Raw genomic sequence first — 13,700 nt, forward strand, 5'->3', positions numbered from 1 at the left:
AAAATAATAATTTAAAAAAAAAAAAAAAAATATATATATATATATATATATATATATATATATAGTTTCAGACATAAACTTTGACGAAACTTCACATTTTAATATTTTATATGAATCTGCACACGCATGGAAGAAGCAAAACACAAGGCAGTAATTAAAGTTCAATTGTGCAGTTCTTAAGATTTCTGTCTGACTCACTGAAACTCATCGAAATTGCAGCTTTCACCACTTTTTTCTCTTCCACAACTTTTTGTTAGACATTTGCACTAAACTACAGTCTACTTATACTATGATCTCGAATCATGTCAGAACTTTCTTTTTTGTTATTAGTAATAATTTCTGAACTTTTCTTGAACAACAAAACAAGTGGATGCAAATTATAAGATTAGTACCACAAAGTCAAACAGTCAATAATACTGATAATCAGATTGTCTATGGACTGAATCACTTTGGGTTTATATGCATCTTTTATTTTCAAAGTTAAATGCTTAAGTTAAGTGACCACATTTTACATCTATCTTACAAACATCAAACTAATAGTTATAAAACTTCTAGAAGCTATTTTAAATTTGAAAAATCTTGTTTGATGGTGACATTGTTCATGGTAACCTTTTTACCTTGTGTAAGTACACAAACAGTGACATCTGCTGCAGTTTCGCATTTGTTTTTCTCCAAACGCCACCGTCCTGGTAGCCCAGATGGCTTCTCTCCCTTTTTCCGGCCATATCAGCTCCATGTTTCCAGACAAACACGAGACAACAGGGAGAATGGAGACATGTCTCAATTGAGGAGCTTCACAGAAACAACCAAGATAGGAGTGACGTCTTCACTATCTCTGATCACCACAGTCATCCAAGTCTTTCCACATACAGACGACTTGATGGTGCAGCAGTGTCTCAAAGTGGGGTGAGTGTCCAGCTGAAGTCATTCCATGGAGAGCTGCACACTCTCTGTCTGCCCTTGCTGCTGCTGCTGCTGCTGCTCAAATTTTCTTGCTAGAGGACCAAAGAGAAGATAATTAAACAGAGCCGGAAAAATGAATGTACTGATGACACAGGTGCGTCTTCAGCTTGATCAAAAGCTGTCATTTAACCAAAACAATCAGATCAGAGCTCTGCAACCGCAGAGGAGCTGTAGGAAACATTTCGTGTCGCATGTTAATACATCACTTTACACAGAAGAGCAAACATGAAAAACAGTGATCGTGCTGGCTGAAGGACAAGCATCGATGGGCTGAACCTGCTGCCCTCACACTCACCCAGAGAGTACATCTCCAGCTGCTGCCGCAGGCGGACCTTCTGCAGGCTGTCGTAGAAGTTGGGCTCAGGGTTTGTGCTGACGGCGGGAGGAAGAGTGAAGATCCGCATGATCTTCCGCTTGTTTCTGAGTCAAACGTGCAAAAAGACAAACAATGAGACTGCACACGTCCGTAGAGAAGGCCGCCATGTTTGCTGTTAATAGGTCAAACAACAGTGGGAGCTTAAATTTTAACTTCATATCGATCTATGGCGACTGAAATGAAGGCTGATCTTAACAGCACGCACTAAATATGAAATCCACATATTAAGTTATGCCACATATAATACACAGATCCGTCAGCAACAGAAGAGGAGTGGCTGCTGGAGTGTGTGTTGTGTCTCAGCTCTGCTCTTACTTCCTGGCGTACATGAGCAGCCCGAAGCTGACCAGGATCACCAGCAGGTACACGTTGGTGGCCTCGTTCCAGGCCTCGTGCACCGAGTAGTCAATGGAATCGGGCTCGTGAGCACCCATCGATAAAAGACTAAACAGGCGCTTCCCGCGACGCTGCCGTGCTTTGTAAACACCGTGACGTCACGTCCGCTTCTTCTTCTTCTTCTTCTTGTTTCCGGAAGCGCTTACGCTGCTGGCGGGCGTGTGGTTGCCACCTACTGTCCAAAGCTTTTTGCCATAAGAAGGACTGTCGCTGCAGGGAATGAATTATTCGCCTTTGTAAACGTTTCCAAAACGTCATCCAGAAGTGACAGTAATTATTCTTTTAATAGAAGAAGTGAATTAGTAATATTTTTGCAGTAATAAACCCTAAACCAGACAGAAGCTGTGCTTGTTGCTCAAGCAGAGAGACTTTCTTTGAATATTTGCTGAATATTATTTTAGTGGACTCAGACCTGCTCCAGCTTCATGTGACCTCTCTCTCTCTCTGAAGACAACACTGCTCCATGGTTTCTAAGAAACTACAGTTATGGTGAACACGGTTTCACTCTAACAAGCGTCTTGTGTGAAATAGCACGAGGTCGCAACAATGACACTGAGGGGAACCAAAAGTCAGGTTTACAATAAAGCTTTTTGAAACCATGTTTAATCAGTTCAGTATCATTTGTTGTCAGCAATTACATGGTACCTTATATACACAAATACCTTTGCATCACACTGTGGCTTGTTTTGAAGATTTTCTTCTTTCAAAATTATCTTATTTTTCAAAATAGAATTTTACTAATTCATTACTACAGAATACATAAAGATGCTTTTAACATAATTGCTGTAATTAAAGACTTTGTACACAAGACAGAGACAAGAGCCAAAGCTCACACAATATAAAATATCAGAAAGGAGACAAGACTTTTGGCCCAACAACTGCAGTGGTTCCTCATGTTAAACCCAACAAGCCGTGGGAAAGTTTCCAACAAACTAGACAGAAAAGAGAAACAAAGACAAACCACAGGCAGTTGGAGAGCAATATGACTCCACAAAAACTCCACCTCAAGCTGTTTGTAAAGCGTTCACGTTGTGTCCACACTTTGTAGTAGATTTTAAATAGTTGTAAAAGAGGAAAATTAACCATTAATGGATAAATTGTAGATGCACATATTCAAGAAACCAGTTCAAGTTGAGCATCAAAACTAAACTTGTCTTTGCAGTACACGGACACTGATCTGTAAAACCTTATTGTAAAACTTTACAAATGCACAAATACTTGAGAGTTCTGATGGTGGTAGATCCTTCAAACATGTGACAAGACTGAATGATGAGAAACACAGCTGGAGTGCTTGCAGGAAAAAAAAAAAAAAACAATAAACAAAGAGAACTTGACAAAGTCAGAGCTCAGAAGACGTCTGACACCAACTCCAAATGCAAGTACACAAAGTGACAAAACACAACTAAATATAAAATAAGACTTAATTGTGGCAATTTACAGCTTTTAAGCTATTGACAACCAAGCAGTTCACTACTTTGTCATCAGATATACACACAGAAAAAAAAAAATAATAATAAAAACTAAACTAAATCACCAGGGAAACCCTGAAAGCAAGCAGTAAATATGCTGTTATCTGATATTTATTTACAATACATGTAAGCTATTTTCAACATGTGTATGCCAACATTAATGCAAGTTGTTAGTTACTGGACCACACAGGGACTCAGTGTTGGTGATAATTTAAACATGCAGTGTTTCAGTGCTCCCTCTAAGCCTTAAGAGTGAAATGGAGCCACAACAATCAGCAGAGAGAAGACATCAGCTCACTTCTGTTTCCATACCAGGAACCTCAGATGCATTGGCTAGGTTTGGAGGATGAGTTTCAGGACCACTTACTATTCTGCCATTATTTTACGCTCACACCATGCTGAATATGAACCTCCATGTATTTGCCTGTGTAACTGATGCTGCAGCAGGTTAAATTTGAACCCCAGACGAGTAGAGTTTGGCCAGTGTAGACATAGCCCTGCAGAATGAGTGCAAGATGAAAACTACCACCACTGTAGCTAAAATACACCCAGCCTTTATATAGTTTCTGCCAACTTGGGTTATCACAACAGCTGTTATGTGGCCAAACTCTTTTTCTCTTTCCTTGTCTATCCCTCTGCCAATGGTTGTTATATTAGTACCAGTGGATATATGCTGTTGAGCAACTATAAGCAATCTTCTTGCAATTGTAATAAGCTGAAATAACAGCCATTTGGACTGTTACAGCATAAGCACTGGCTGTAAGCAGGCTAGACTGAGGTCAGTATCTAATCAAAGCATTGTCAGCATTTTACCATAATTACTGGAGCTAGCTTAGTGGTGATTGCAGCATCAAGCAGTTTAGCACTAGTATAAGCAACATGTCTGGCTACACTAGAGGCAACTAGAAGCTACTACTCCCTACATTACTTCTACAAAATGCATTTTGAGCATGTTAGCCATTCAAAGCTAATGCATGCAGTGATGTGAATTAGCACGGAGTCTAAGCTCTATGGAAGTGGCTTGGTGGTGAGAGAGCAGGCATAGAGGGAGCACTGATTGATTCACTGGTGTCACATCAGTATGTCCAGGTCGTCCCCATGGTCGTCTTCCTCTGTCACCCGTAGCGACAGGACTTCCTCGTTGAGAAACAGTCCACTCAGCCGCTCCTTGCGGGCCTGTCGCTGCTCTTTCAGCTGCCGCTTCCTGAGGGCTTTCTGCTGAAGCTTACGCTGCTTTGAACGTTTCTGAAAAGCCAGTGCGGTGGTAGAGAGATTAGTGATGATACCTATCTGAGGATAATTAGGGATTCCCACACAAACAGGGTAAATAAAATGTAAGAGTGCACAGACAGGACTTCCTCATAGAAAGAAGTTTGTGGTTATATAATCCATCCTGGATTTAGTTCACTCTGCACTAAACTAAATCATATAGATTTCAATAAAAACAACATTTATGTGGCAGTGAGTGTGACAAGGCAAAGGTTTTCTGACACACACAATAAAAACACATCTCTTATGCTGATGTTTCTTACTTTAGAGTCTCGTATACGTTCTGCAGCACTGGAAAGGTTGCCATCACTATGAGCTCTGCTGATGTTGGCAACACTGCTGCCACTGCAGGCCGAGGCTGTCCCACCTGGAGCAAAAGTAAATGGAAACATTATTACCAGCAAAGAGGCCCATGAGAGCAGGCAGCACTGAGAGTGCTACATAACTGCCAGGTAGCCTGGTAGCATCTTACCTGTTACAGAGTTGGAAGCTGTGGAACCGGTGGACGAGCTAGCAGAACTGACCATGCTGGCGTTGCTGCTGCTGGCTCCACTTACACCACCAGTGCTGGCGCTGCTGTGGCTGCTCCTCTTCCAGCCCTCTCTGGTGCTACTGGCCCGCTGTCTGGGGCTGTGCTCTCTGATGTAGTTACGCACCTGATTGTTCCACATGCAGAGTTACATGATTACATTTTGTATGGACTAGGAGGTACTCATTGTTAGGTAAACCAGTTGACAGACTCATTATATTTCAGGTGTTCATTTTTTTGTATTTTCTAAAGCACAAAAACTATCAGAGATTGATATTAATGGTCATTGGCTAAAACGTCATACAAATCAAATTTGATTCAAACATTTTTAGGTGAATCCAGAAGGATGGGAAATAAGTCATTTTAAAATCAGTTTTACATTTTTGACAGCATCCAAAGGGTTTGTTTGTATTTTTTAGGTATTGGCTTATTTGTTTATGTTTACATGTTTTTATTGTAAAAGAATTACCCACCTGTTTGAGTTTCTCGTCAGTGAGACAGTTAAGCTCGATGATGAACTCGCTGTCAGTGGGGGAGATTTGAGCACATGGATCGATGATCTTGATGATGTCCAGCTGCTCTCTCAGGCCCATCTCTGTGCTGACCTTCCGACTCAGGTATTCAATGTACTCTACCTTGAAGTAGTAACACACACATGCACACATGTAGGTTTGAGTTTATCTGCTGCATTCCAGGCATCATTTCATGCTTATTAGGCTGTGTAAATGTTCCCATATCACGCAACAAAGCTAGTGGCTCGACTGAGATTTTCAGTTTTGTTGTAATCCTAAAACGCAATGAAACAGAAAGGTGCGTCAGCTTTGTTTACTTGTTCATCGTTGGTCATGGCACTCCAGGGTAGTTCATCCAGGTTCCGATGGGGGTGGGGCTTGGGCTTCCTCTTGGAAAACAAACAGGGTGAATTTGGTACACTCGGGATGATGTCAGAGAGGACATCGCTGCCACTGGCAATGTCACTTCCAGGCAGCTGGGAGGACAACAAAAGACATATCAGCAATGGCAAGTGGAGACGACAACACAGCAAAGCAGACTGTTTAGGAAAAGACTCCCAGTAACTGCTTTAAATCAGATTAATTACCTTTATACGTTCTTAAAAGAAATAATGCAAAGATGCTTTAATAACATTTTAAAAGTATAATCCATGGTAAATGACAAGCTAATAACCAACCTGCCATTCAAACTCGCTGTCAGACCAGTCCCAATAAGTGCTGATGGAGGAAGAGACATCACTGCAAACGCTGCCCTCAGGAAACAAGTCCAGTGACGTTAGTTCCTGGTCATCCAAGAGGGAGTAACAGTCGTCCTGATCCCCCACAGACACAGAGGAGAAGAGTTCCTCACTGCACTCAGAGCTGGCAACGCTGGTTCCACAGGAAGTGAGGTTCCATCTGGGGAATGATGCAGGTTGGGTTTTAAACAAAATAATATGAATAATTTCTGAAAGACGTGGTGTAGTGCAGACAACATAAGAATGGTTTCCATTAAGCTTTTAAACTTAGTGATATTTTGAGACACATTTTAAAAGTCGAACAAGTTTATCATCATCTAGAATATGCAGTAGTCTTTTTGGTCAAAACATCAGTACATCTGTAATTCTGTTCCATGCATTGTTGTAGGTGTTTTGGGGTGGGGTTTTATCTGAATCCCATGCTTTATTTTTTATTTTATTTGCTCAGCAACTGCAAAATTGTAAACCTCTGCTGACTTTGTGCGTAGTTTAAGTTTGGAAATGTGAAATCCCAAATTCGATGTGACTTTATACCAATCCCAGTCTTGTGATGTAAGCAATCTTTGCTGGCACTGTCAGGAAACAATCCAATGAACAAGCACACTAAGGAGAGAGCCACCAACAGCTGCAACAGTACATGCTGCAGCATACCGTTTTTGTACAGAAGGATACTCATGAAGACAAAAACTTACATTTTACCCTTAAGCCCAAAATATTTGTGACTTGTTTCCTACATTTACCTATTATAGTATAATATGAAAGTTTGTTTACTTCATAGCCAGGTGACACATGTGTAAACACATGAATACACACACGCTACTTGCCTGTTACTGTGGAAGCGATGTAGTGGATCAGTTCTGTGACAAGATGAGAGCTGACAACCAAAGTCACTGACATCCAGGGTGCCCACATCACTGAGGGTGGCTCTTTGAGAGAGTAGCGGGAACGGCTCCTCAGGGGCCAAAAATTTTTCATACAAAGATTCAGACATGGCTTCACGTACCTGAGAGACACAAAGGGAAACATTAATTACAAATAACAGTGATTCTCAAACCCAACTACTGCCAAATCGATGACCACATCAGTAAATAAATGTACAATACATCTCTGTCTCTTGTTGTTTCTGGGATATTTTACAAATTAAGTTTTCATCTGGGGCAGCACAGCAGCATAGTGGTTCGCGGTTTTGCCCCACAAGAGAAGGTTGCGGGTTCAGTTATCAGACACGGGGCCTTTCACAGCAAAATTTTTTCTCTCCGTGTTTGCGTGGATTTCTTCTGGGTACTCCGGTTGTGTGAATGGTTGTTTGCCTCTGTCTGCTGGTCCTGTCCAGGGTGACCCCCCCACCCCTTATCTCTCACCCAATGTGAGCTGGGATTGGCTCCAGCAACCCCCGCAACCAGGAAACAGATAAGCAGTAGAAGATGAATGAATGAGTGAAGTTTTCATCTGCTTTTACATTTGTTCATTTTGACTGATGATGCCGATCTATTCCGTTAAATGCGAACATTCATGCGCTGACATTAAACTCATTGTGCCTGCTGGTCATATGAGTTTTCAGTGTCTACTCCTTTGTTGCTGATAATGACAGGTGTGGAAAAGGCACTTCAAAGTATCTCAGCAACCCTTTCATTTCTATCTCCAACTTTTTGCTGCTAACATTGGAGCTTCTTTCAAACGCCGTTTTCTTCGCCGAGTAAGCTTCATAAATAATAGTTACTCTGTGATAATTGATGGTTTTATCGTAAATGTCCCACACTCACGGTTGTTTTTTTTTTTTTTAAACATGTGAATTAACTATTACACTCATGACACACCGATGCGGGCTACAGGCAGGTTTTCCAGAAAATCTGTCTTCTTCTTGTCCATATGAGTTCGGGTCCACTTCACATTACACCTCTCCGTGTTTTCTCCGTGCGAACAGTTAGCCCGCAGCAACACAGCACAAGCTAGCATCGTTAGCTGCCTGCTAAAGCTCCACGTCGACTTCACTTAACCATAAGACGTCGCCGCAGTTACATCTTTCCCACAAAAGCAAATCTGGACGGCTTGAAAACACGACGGCGTTCTAATTAAGAAGCTACGTGCATGAAAACACCAACCTTTAGTCCTTCAAATTGTGAACTCTTTGGCCACCTCCATTAGCGTATCCTTTCTTTCCCGTCGATTAGCCGAGCTGCTGTCACCGCGAGACACCCGGGAGCGAGCCTGGAGTCATGTGACCCGTAGGCGGAAGCTGTCACGCGAACACAAAGCTAGCATAAGAAGCAACACGGACCTCTTTTCTTAAAAATTACACATAAAAAAAAAAAACACTCAACCGCAAGTGCTTTATATTAGCGTGTGGTTAGTCATGGCGTCAAGTCATGCAAAGGACACCAGCTTTTTAGGAAGCAGGATACCTCAAGAAGTAGAGTCAATGTCGAAGAACCTGAAGGATGTGGACCAAGAAACATTCAGAAAAATACTGAAAGGTATCTGCTCATGATTCAGATGTTGTTCAAATGTCGCTTCATGCTACTGAAACGTTTTCTTTGTACAGCTTGACTTGCACAGCTCTCTTCTGCATGTCTGCTTGTCTAATGATATAAGTCACTTGCAATGACAAACATACTACTGGGCATTTCTTTGTTGATTAATAAAACAGTCATAGCCCATGGTTGTGTTGTTTTTCTTGTTTGTTTGGTTTTTAAAATAAAACTATAAATAACGCTCTGCAGCTGTGGTCAGTGCCCTGGAGGGGAAGGACTGCAGAGAGGTGATGAAGGCCGTAGCAGAGAGCAGCACCATCTCACAGGAGAGGCTCAGTCACATCATAGCTGGGATGTACAGAGTGCTGTCTGAAGCCATCCGCATCCCCACAGCATCACTCAGACAGGAGGTATGCTGCTGACATAGCATGCTGGAGCTACTCATATTTTGGCAGCAAAATGGTTGTATTCCAAGTGGCTGCAACCATTTTGCACACTTAAAATTACTATTAACTCGCATTATGCATTCTAAAAGACTTTGTCGCCATTCAAAGGTGTTGTAAATGCACACCATGACTTGCCTAGACATTTGAATAGAAATCATTTGACATGTTTTTTTTATTAATAGTGTTGTGAGTTTCCTGTCATGAGAGGCTTAAATGTCTGCAGTGAAAAGTGTGAGCCAATGTAGTGTACTGCAGTGTAGCATGGGACTTGAATGATCGTTTTACAATTTGGACATCTGTAGATGAATTGCAGCCTCAAAATATTTTTTTTCTCATGAAGTTGTAATAAATTCTTTAAAAGGTAACTTGATTTCGTCAGTGTACTGACTGCAGTTACAACTGTACCAATTTAGAGGATAGTGCATACTATTGGTGTGCTGTTAGAGGTTATATGCAAATGGTTCACTTCCACGGGTGTTTTCTCCTTATTTGCCTGATGTGATCCACACCTGTGTGGGTATAGAGGGAAAAAATGGCAGTTGGATGCACTCAAACATTTTACAATGAAAGTATTGTTTAGTTTTTTTTATAGAAAATATTAAAGGTTGTGCTTTGTCCCTGTTTAGGCCTTCAAAGAAGATCTCAGAGAATTGAGGCAAGTCTCGTCATTTTTTTATCACATGATCAATGTTTTGACAGCTGCTCAGCTTAACACAAATCAAATGATGAACACTTAAATTGTTTCTGGTTTTGTCATGTAGGATACCTGAAGACTTTATTACAGACTTCGCCAGTGTGGTTTTTGGGAATCGGTATGTTGAATTTCCAGCCTCAAAATGTTGTCCACTTAAGATAGAATATCCTTTTACTAAAACACCAACTATAACACCAACATGACATGCCACTGACACAAAGAACTGTGTTTCTATGAACATATGGACTTTTGAACATTGGTTCTGCTGCCATGTTATTCAGATTCCGCTCATAAAGACGTTATGATAAACACATCTCTCTGTATTTTTAGACGTGCTGTTCTAGAAGCAGCAACTTCACAGAATGATCCTCACCTGCCTACAATAGAAGACTTTAAATGGAGAGTGGATGTTGCTATTTCTACAAGGTAATATACTGATTCAGAAAAAGCAAACAGTGTGTTTGGAGAAATGGCTATAACTAATGCCAAAATCATAATGCAAAATAAAAAGGGTCCAAAGATCGGAGAGCACTGGAAATTCCTTTTGATTGGTAGTTGATTGTTTGGCCACAGAGAATAGAAGTCAACATCTTGCATCAAAGACATCCCCAAAATGTTACCAAAAAAATCTTTTTAAAGTCCTTTAGAATTTCATTAATGTACTTAAAGAAGGTTAAGTGCAAACAAATGTTTCCTGTCTGTCTCTTTAAAAGAAACATCACTTCAAACTTTGCCTCCTGTCCTCATGTCTTTCTCTGTCTTCTCTCTGTCTCCAGTTCTTTAGCCAGGGCCCTGCAGCCATCTGTGCTGATGCAGATTAAACTGTCAGATGGGAGTTTTCACCGCTTTGAGGTACAGAAACAGTTGATGTTGATCTTTCTGTACATTTCTATTTTCAATTTTTTTTCCCAGTTCATAAATACCAACATAGTGTAATCCCTATTGTTACAAACCACTGAAGTTACAAAGCAACACACTTCACAGGTTACATTCTTGGTCTTGGAAAAAAGCATCATATCAAATCTGTCAACCTGTGTTGTTAAATGACTCCTTGAGTCTGGCTTTCTGAAACCATAAAAACCTTAGGAGGGTCATTTTATCAATGTTACTGGTGTTAGTTCTGCACTGTAGTTTATAATCCAAGTTTAGCCTGTTGGTAGAGAGCAGTGGTTGTTAGCTAGTGGGCTAATGTAGGCCTGTTCGAGTTGTCACATAATATAGAATAATGGAATAATTAAGTAACCTTTATTAACCAGAGTCTGACTTAGAACATGGCCTGTTTCTGACACATTTTGTATTTGTTTATGCAGCATCGACACGTGTCATCATGCTTGTCACATACATTCTATTAGAAATCACTCATTACAACACAGAAAGTGAAGTTAAAGCTATTACAATAATACTACTCTACCATATGAATCTGTTTTTTTCTTAAATATACATTGAATATATTTTCTATCAACATCTTTGAATTGCATTCATTTTTTAAGCCTAAAACGTTGATCTTCTATTTCCTGTCAGTTTGTAAAGACTTATCAAATCAAATTAAAGTAGAAAAGATTCAATGTTGAATTTGCAAACAAAAAAAAGGCTGAAATTTGACTTAACATGAATAATTTCACAGCAAAATTAATCAAATCTGCTTAAAAAAAAAAGTTAAACTTGAAAGAAACTCTATAGGGAGTTATACCATGTATACCGTGTAGCTACACTGTACCTGCCTCATAACAACAAAATAGAGGTCGTGCCAAAGACTTCAGGCAGTGCTTCTTTCCAAGTAGGCTGCTCAAGTGTACAGAAAGACAAGGAAGGGGGGTCCTGCTTTTGAGGTGTTTGCACCTCAAGTAGTAGTGATTATGTGATCAGATTACAATAGAATTAGAAGATTAGCAGCTACAGCATCTCATGTGCAGTTTCTACAGGTGGACCTTATCCTCACCTGAGAAGCACTACAGAGTTTAACTGACAGAAAGCTACAGCTATTATCATAAACCAAACAGACTTTGAAGCTTTAACACAATTATGCAAGGAATGTGAATTACAGTTTCTATTATTTGCTTTGGTAGACGAACCCTCACTCTGTAGGGAGGTCAGAGATTGATTCTAACCCCATTATTCACTCACACAGAAATTCAAAGCTTTGCTGATTTTTAAAGAACCACAAACATCCAAAGAATATTCATATGCTATATCATTATTTAAGCATCGCCTCGTGCAGGTGTCTGTGTTACGTTGCTGTTGTATTCCCATTCAGGTGCCGGTGTCTAAGTTCCAGGAGCTCCGTTACAATGTGGCTTTGATCCTCAAAGAGATGAACGATCTGGAGAAGAGGAGCATTCTCAAAATCCAAGATTAATGCATTGCATAGGAATGTTAGTAAATGAAACTTTTCTTGTGAGATTTAGTTGAGTCCTGTCAATTTATTGCATACAGGACAACATTAATTTTAGTAAATTCAAATATATTGTAAATTATATTAACATTAAGAAGAAAAATTATTTTGCCATTACGTTATACCTTGAGGATGTTGGTATTCAAAACAACCAATGAGAGCAGTGCAGGACAGTCACCAGCTGTACTACAGAACCATCCACAAGACAATTCCCTGCATTTCAGCCTGGACTGAAAAACGAAGGGATAAAAACAGGCTGTTGCACCCTGCTTTGCATGTTGTAACCAGTTTGCATTAGCATTATTCAATTTAGGACCCAGTATATTTGAGACAGCTGTAAAGCTCCATTGTGCCGAAATACAAATGCAGCCAACTCACTGTGAATCACTGTGTGATTGATCTGCTCTGTTGCTTGAGACTGAACAATGTTTTCACCTGCCCCTGAAACATGACAGCGTGCTTGATGAACAAAGTGATTTTTTTTTTTTTTTTTAATTTCTTCCTGTTTGCTACCTGTAATTAAAACCAGTGACAGAACAAAAGGGGTGAAGCACTGTTGTATAAAAAGTGGAATAATTTTTCTGTCATTTTGTATGTTTTCCATAATTATTTTTTTTACCTCTTGAACCACACTTCCAAATAAAATCTGGTACTGTATTTGCAAAGAACACATGATCTGTTCATGCGTTATAGTTTGAACACTTTTTGCCTTTACAGCATCACCAACATGTGAAGAAGCCATATATAACACATAGACAGCAACTGAAGCTGCCCCAATACAAGTAAGAAATGGCCGCCAAATCATATTAGTCAGGTCTAATTTTTTACTTTTTAAGTAAATAAATAGTTCAAAACAGAAGTGGAAGTGGAATGTCCATATCACCATGTTTCAGTCACTTATACCTCAATTAATATAGTCTGGCCATTGGTCTTCTGAAAAATATAGCTTGTTTAAGTTGCACTTTAAACTTTTGCCATGTTCTTTTATGTACTGACTGATCCTACAGGCTTCGACTTGTTCAAAATGAAATGAAAACATTTATTTCTCCTTCATTTCAGTTCTTAACTGAATATTTCCATGTTTAAATATAGATTTACCGCTTCAGATTTCTAATCAGACTTAAGTTCAGAAAAACACTTCAGGCATTTAAAATTACTTAGACGCTAAAATATGTTGCTTTGTGTGGATGCACAAGGAAAATTTGTTTTTACAAAAAAAGTTACTTTTATTTTACTTTACAAATTTTACTTTTACGTTTATGCTTTATTGAAAGATTACGTTGGGTCAGCTCTGATGTTAATCAAATTGTTCCTGCCAAAAATCGTAAAAAAAAGGCCTTATTCGTGGTCATTGCAGTCTGAGGCCTATAAAGCATGTCAACCTCGGACATTTCTGAGTTCAAATCTGATTTAAGTCTAATGTTTCATGCTTCCTGTCGCTGCATG

At 39.8% G+C, this 13,700-nt stretch overlaps 3 protein-coding genes across 3 annotated transcripts; 1 reads left to right on the forward strand and 2 right to left on the reverse strand.

Moving 5' to 3' along the window:
• Positions 1 to 88: 88 nt before the first annotated feature.
• On the reverse strand, positions 89 to 1,836 carry smim19 (small integral membrane protein 19). Its single transcript, XM_029512913.1, has 3 exons — positions 1,655 to 1,836; positions 1,259 to 1,383; positions 89 to 995 (listed from the first exon to the last, which is right to left on the reverse strand). The coding sequence occupies exons 1-3, from the start codon at positions 1,771 to 1,773 to the stop codon at positions 925 to 927; spliced, it is 315 nt and encodes a 104-aa protein (XP_029368773.1). The 5' UTR covers positions 1,774 to 1,836; the 3' UTR covers positions 89 to 924.
• A 490-nt stretch (positions 1,837 to 2,326) lies between these two features.
• fam199x (family with sequence similarity 199, X-linked) lies at positions 2,327 to 8,459 on the reverse strand. Its single transcript, XM_029513047.1, has 8 exons — positions 8,354 to 8,459; positions 7,076 to 7,254; positions 6,192 to 6,411; positions 5,832 to 5,990; positions 5,476 to 5,637; positions 4,946 to 5,129; positions 4,737 to 4,840; positions 2,327 to 4,449 (listed from the first exon to the last, which is right to left on the reverse strand). The coding sequence occupies exons 2-8, from the start codon at positions 7,240 to 7,242 to the stop codon at positions 4,276 to 4,278; spliced, it is 1,170 nt and encodes a 389-aa protein (XP_029368907.1). The 5' UTR covers positions 7,243 to 7,254; positions 8,354 to 8,459; the 3' UTR covers positions 2,327 to 4,275.
• commd5 (COMM domain containing 5) lies at positions 8,285 to 12,911 on the forward strand. The gene is made up of 7 exons (XM_029513048.1): positions 8,285 to 8,725; positions 8,972 to 9,132; positions 9,795 to 9,823; positions 9,930 to 9,980; positions 10,193 to 10,288; positions 10,639 to 10,714; positions 12,117 to 12,911. The coding sequence occupies exons 1-7, from the start codon at positions 8,605 to 8,607 to the stop codon at positions 12,216 to 12,218; spliced, it is 636 nt and encodes a 211-aa protein (XP_029368908.1). The 5' UTR covers positions 8,285 to 8,604; the 3' UTR covers positions 12,219 to 12,911.
• The last annotated feature ends 789 nt before the right edge of the window (positions 12,912 to 13,700 follow it).

This window comes from Echeneis naucrates, chromosome 10, assembly GCF_900963305.1.
Source record: "Echeneis naucrates chromosome 10, fEcheNa1.1, whole genome shotgun sequence".
NCBI lineage: Eukaryota > Metazoa > Chordata > Actinopteri > Carangiformes > Echeneidae > Echeneis > Echeneis naucrates.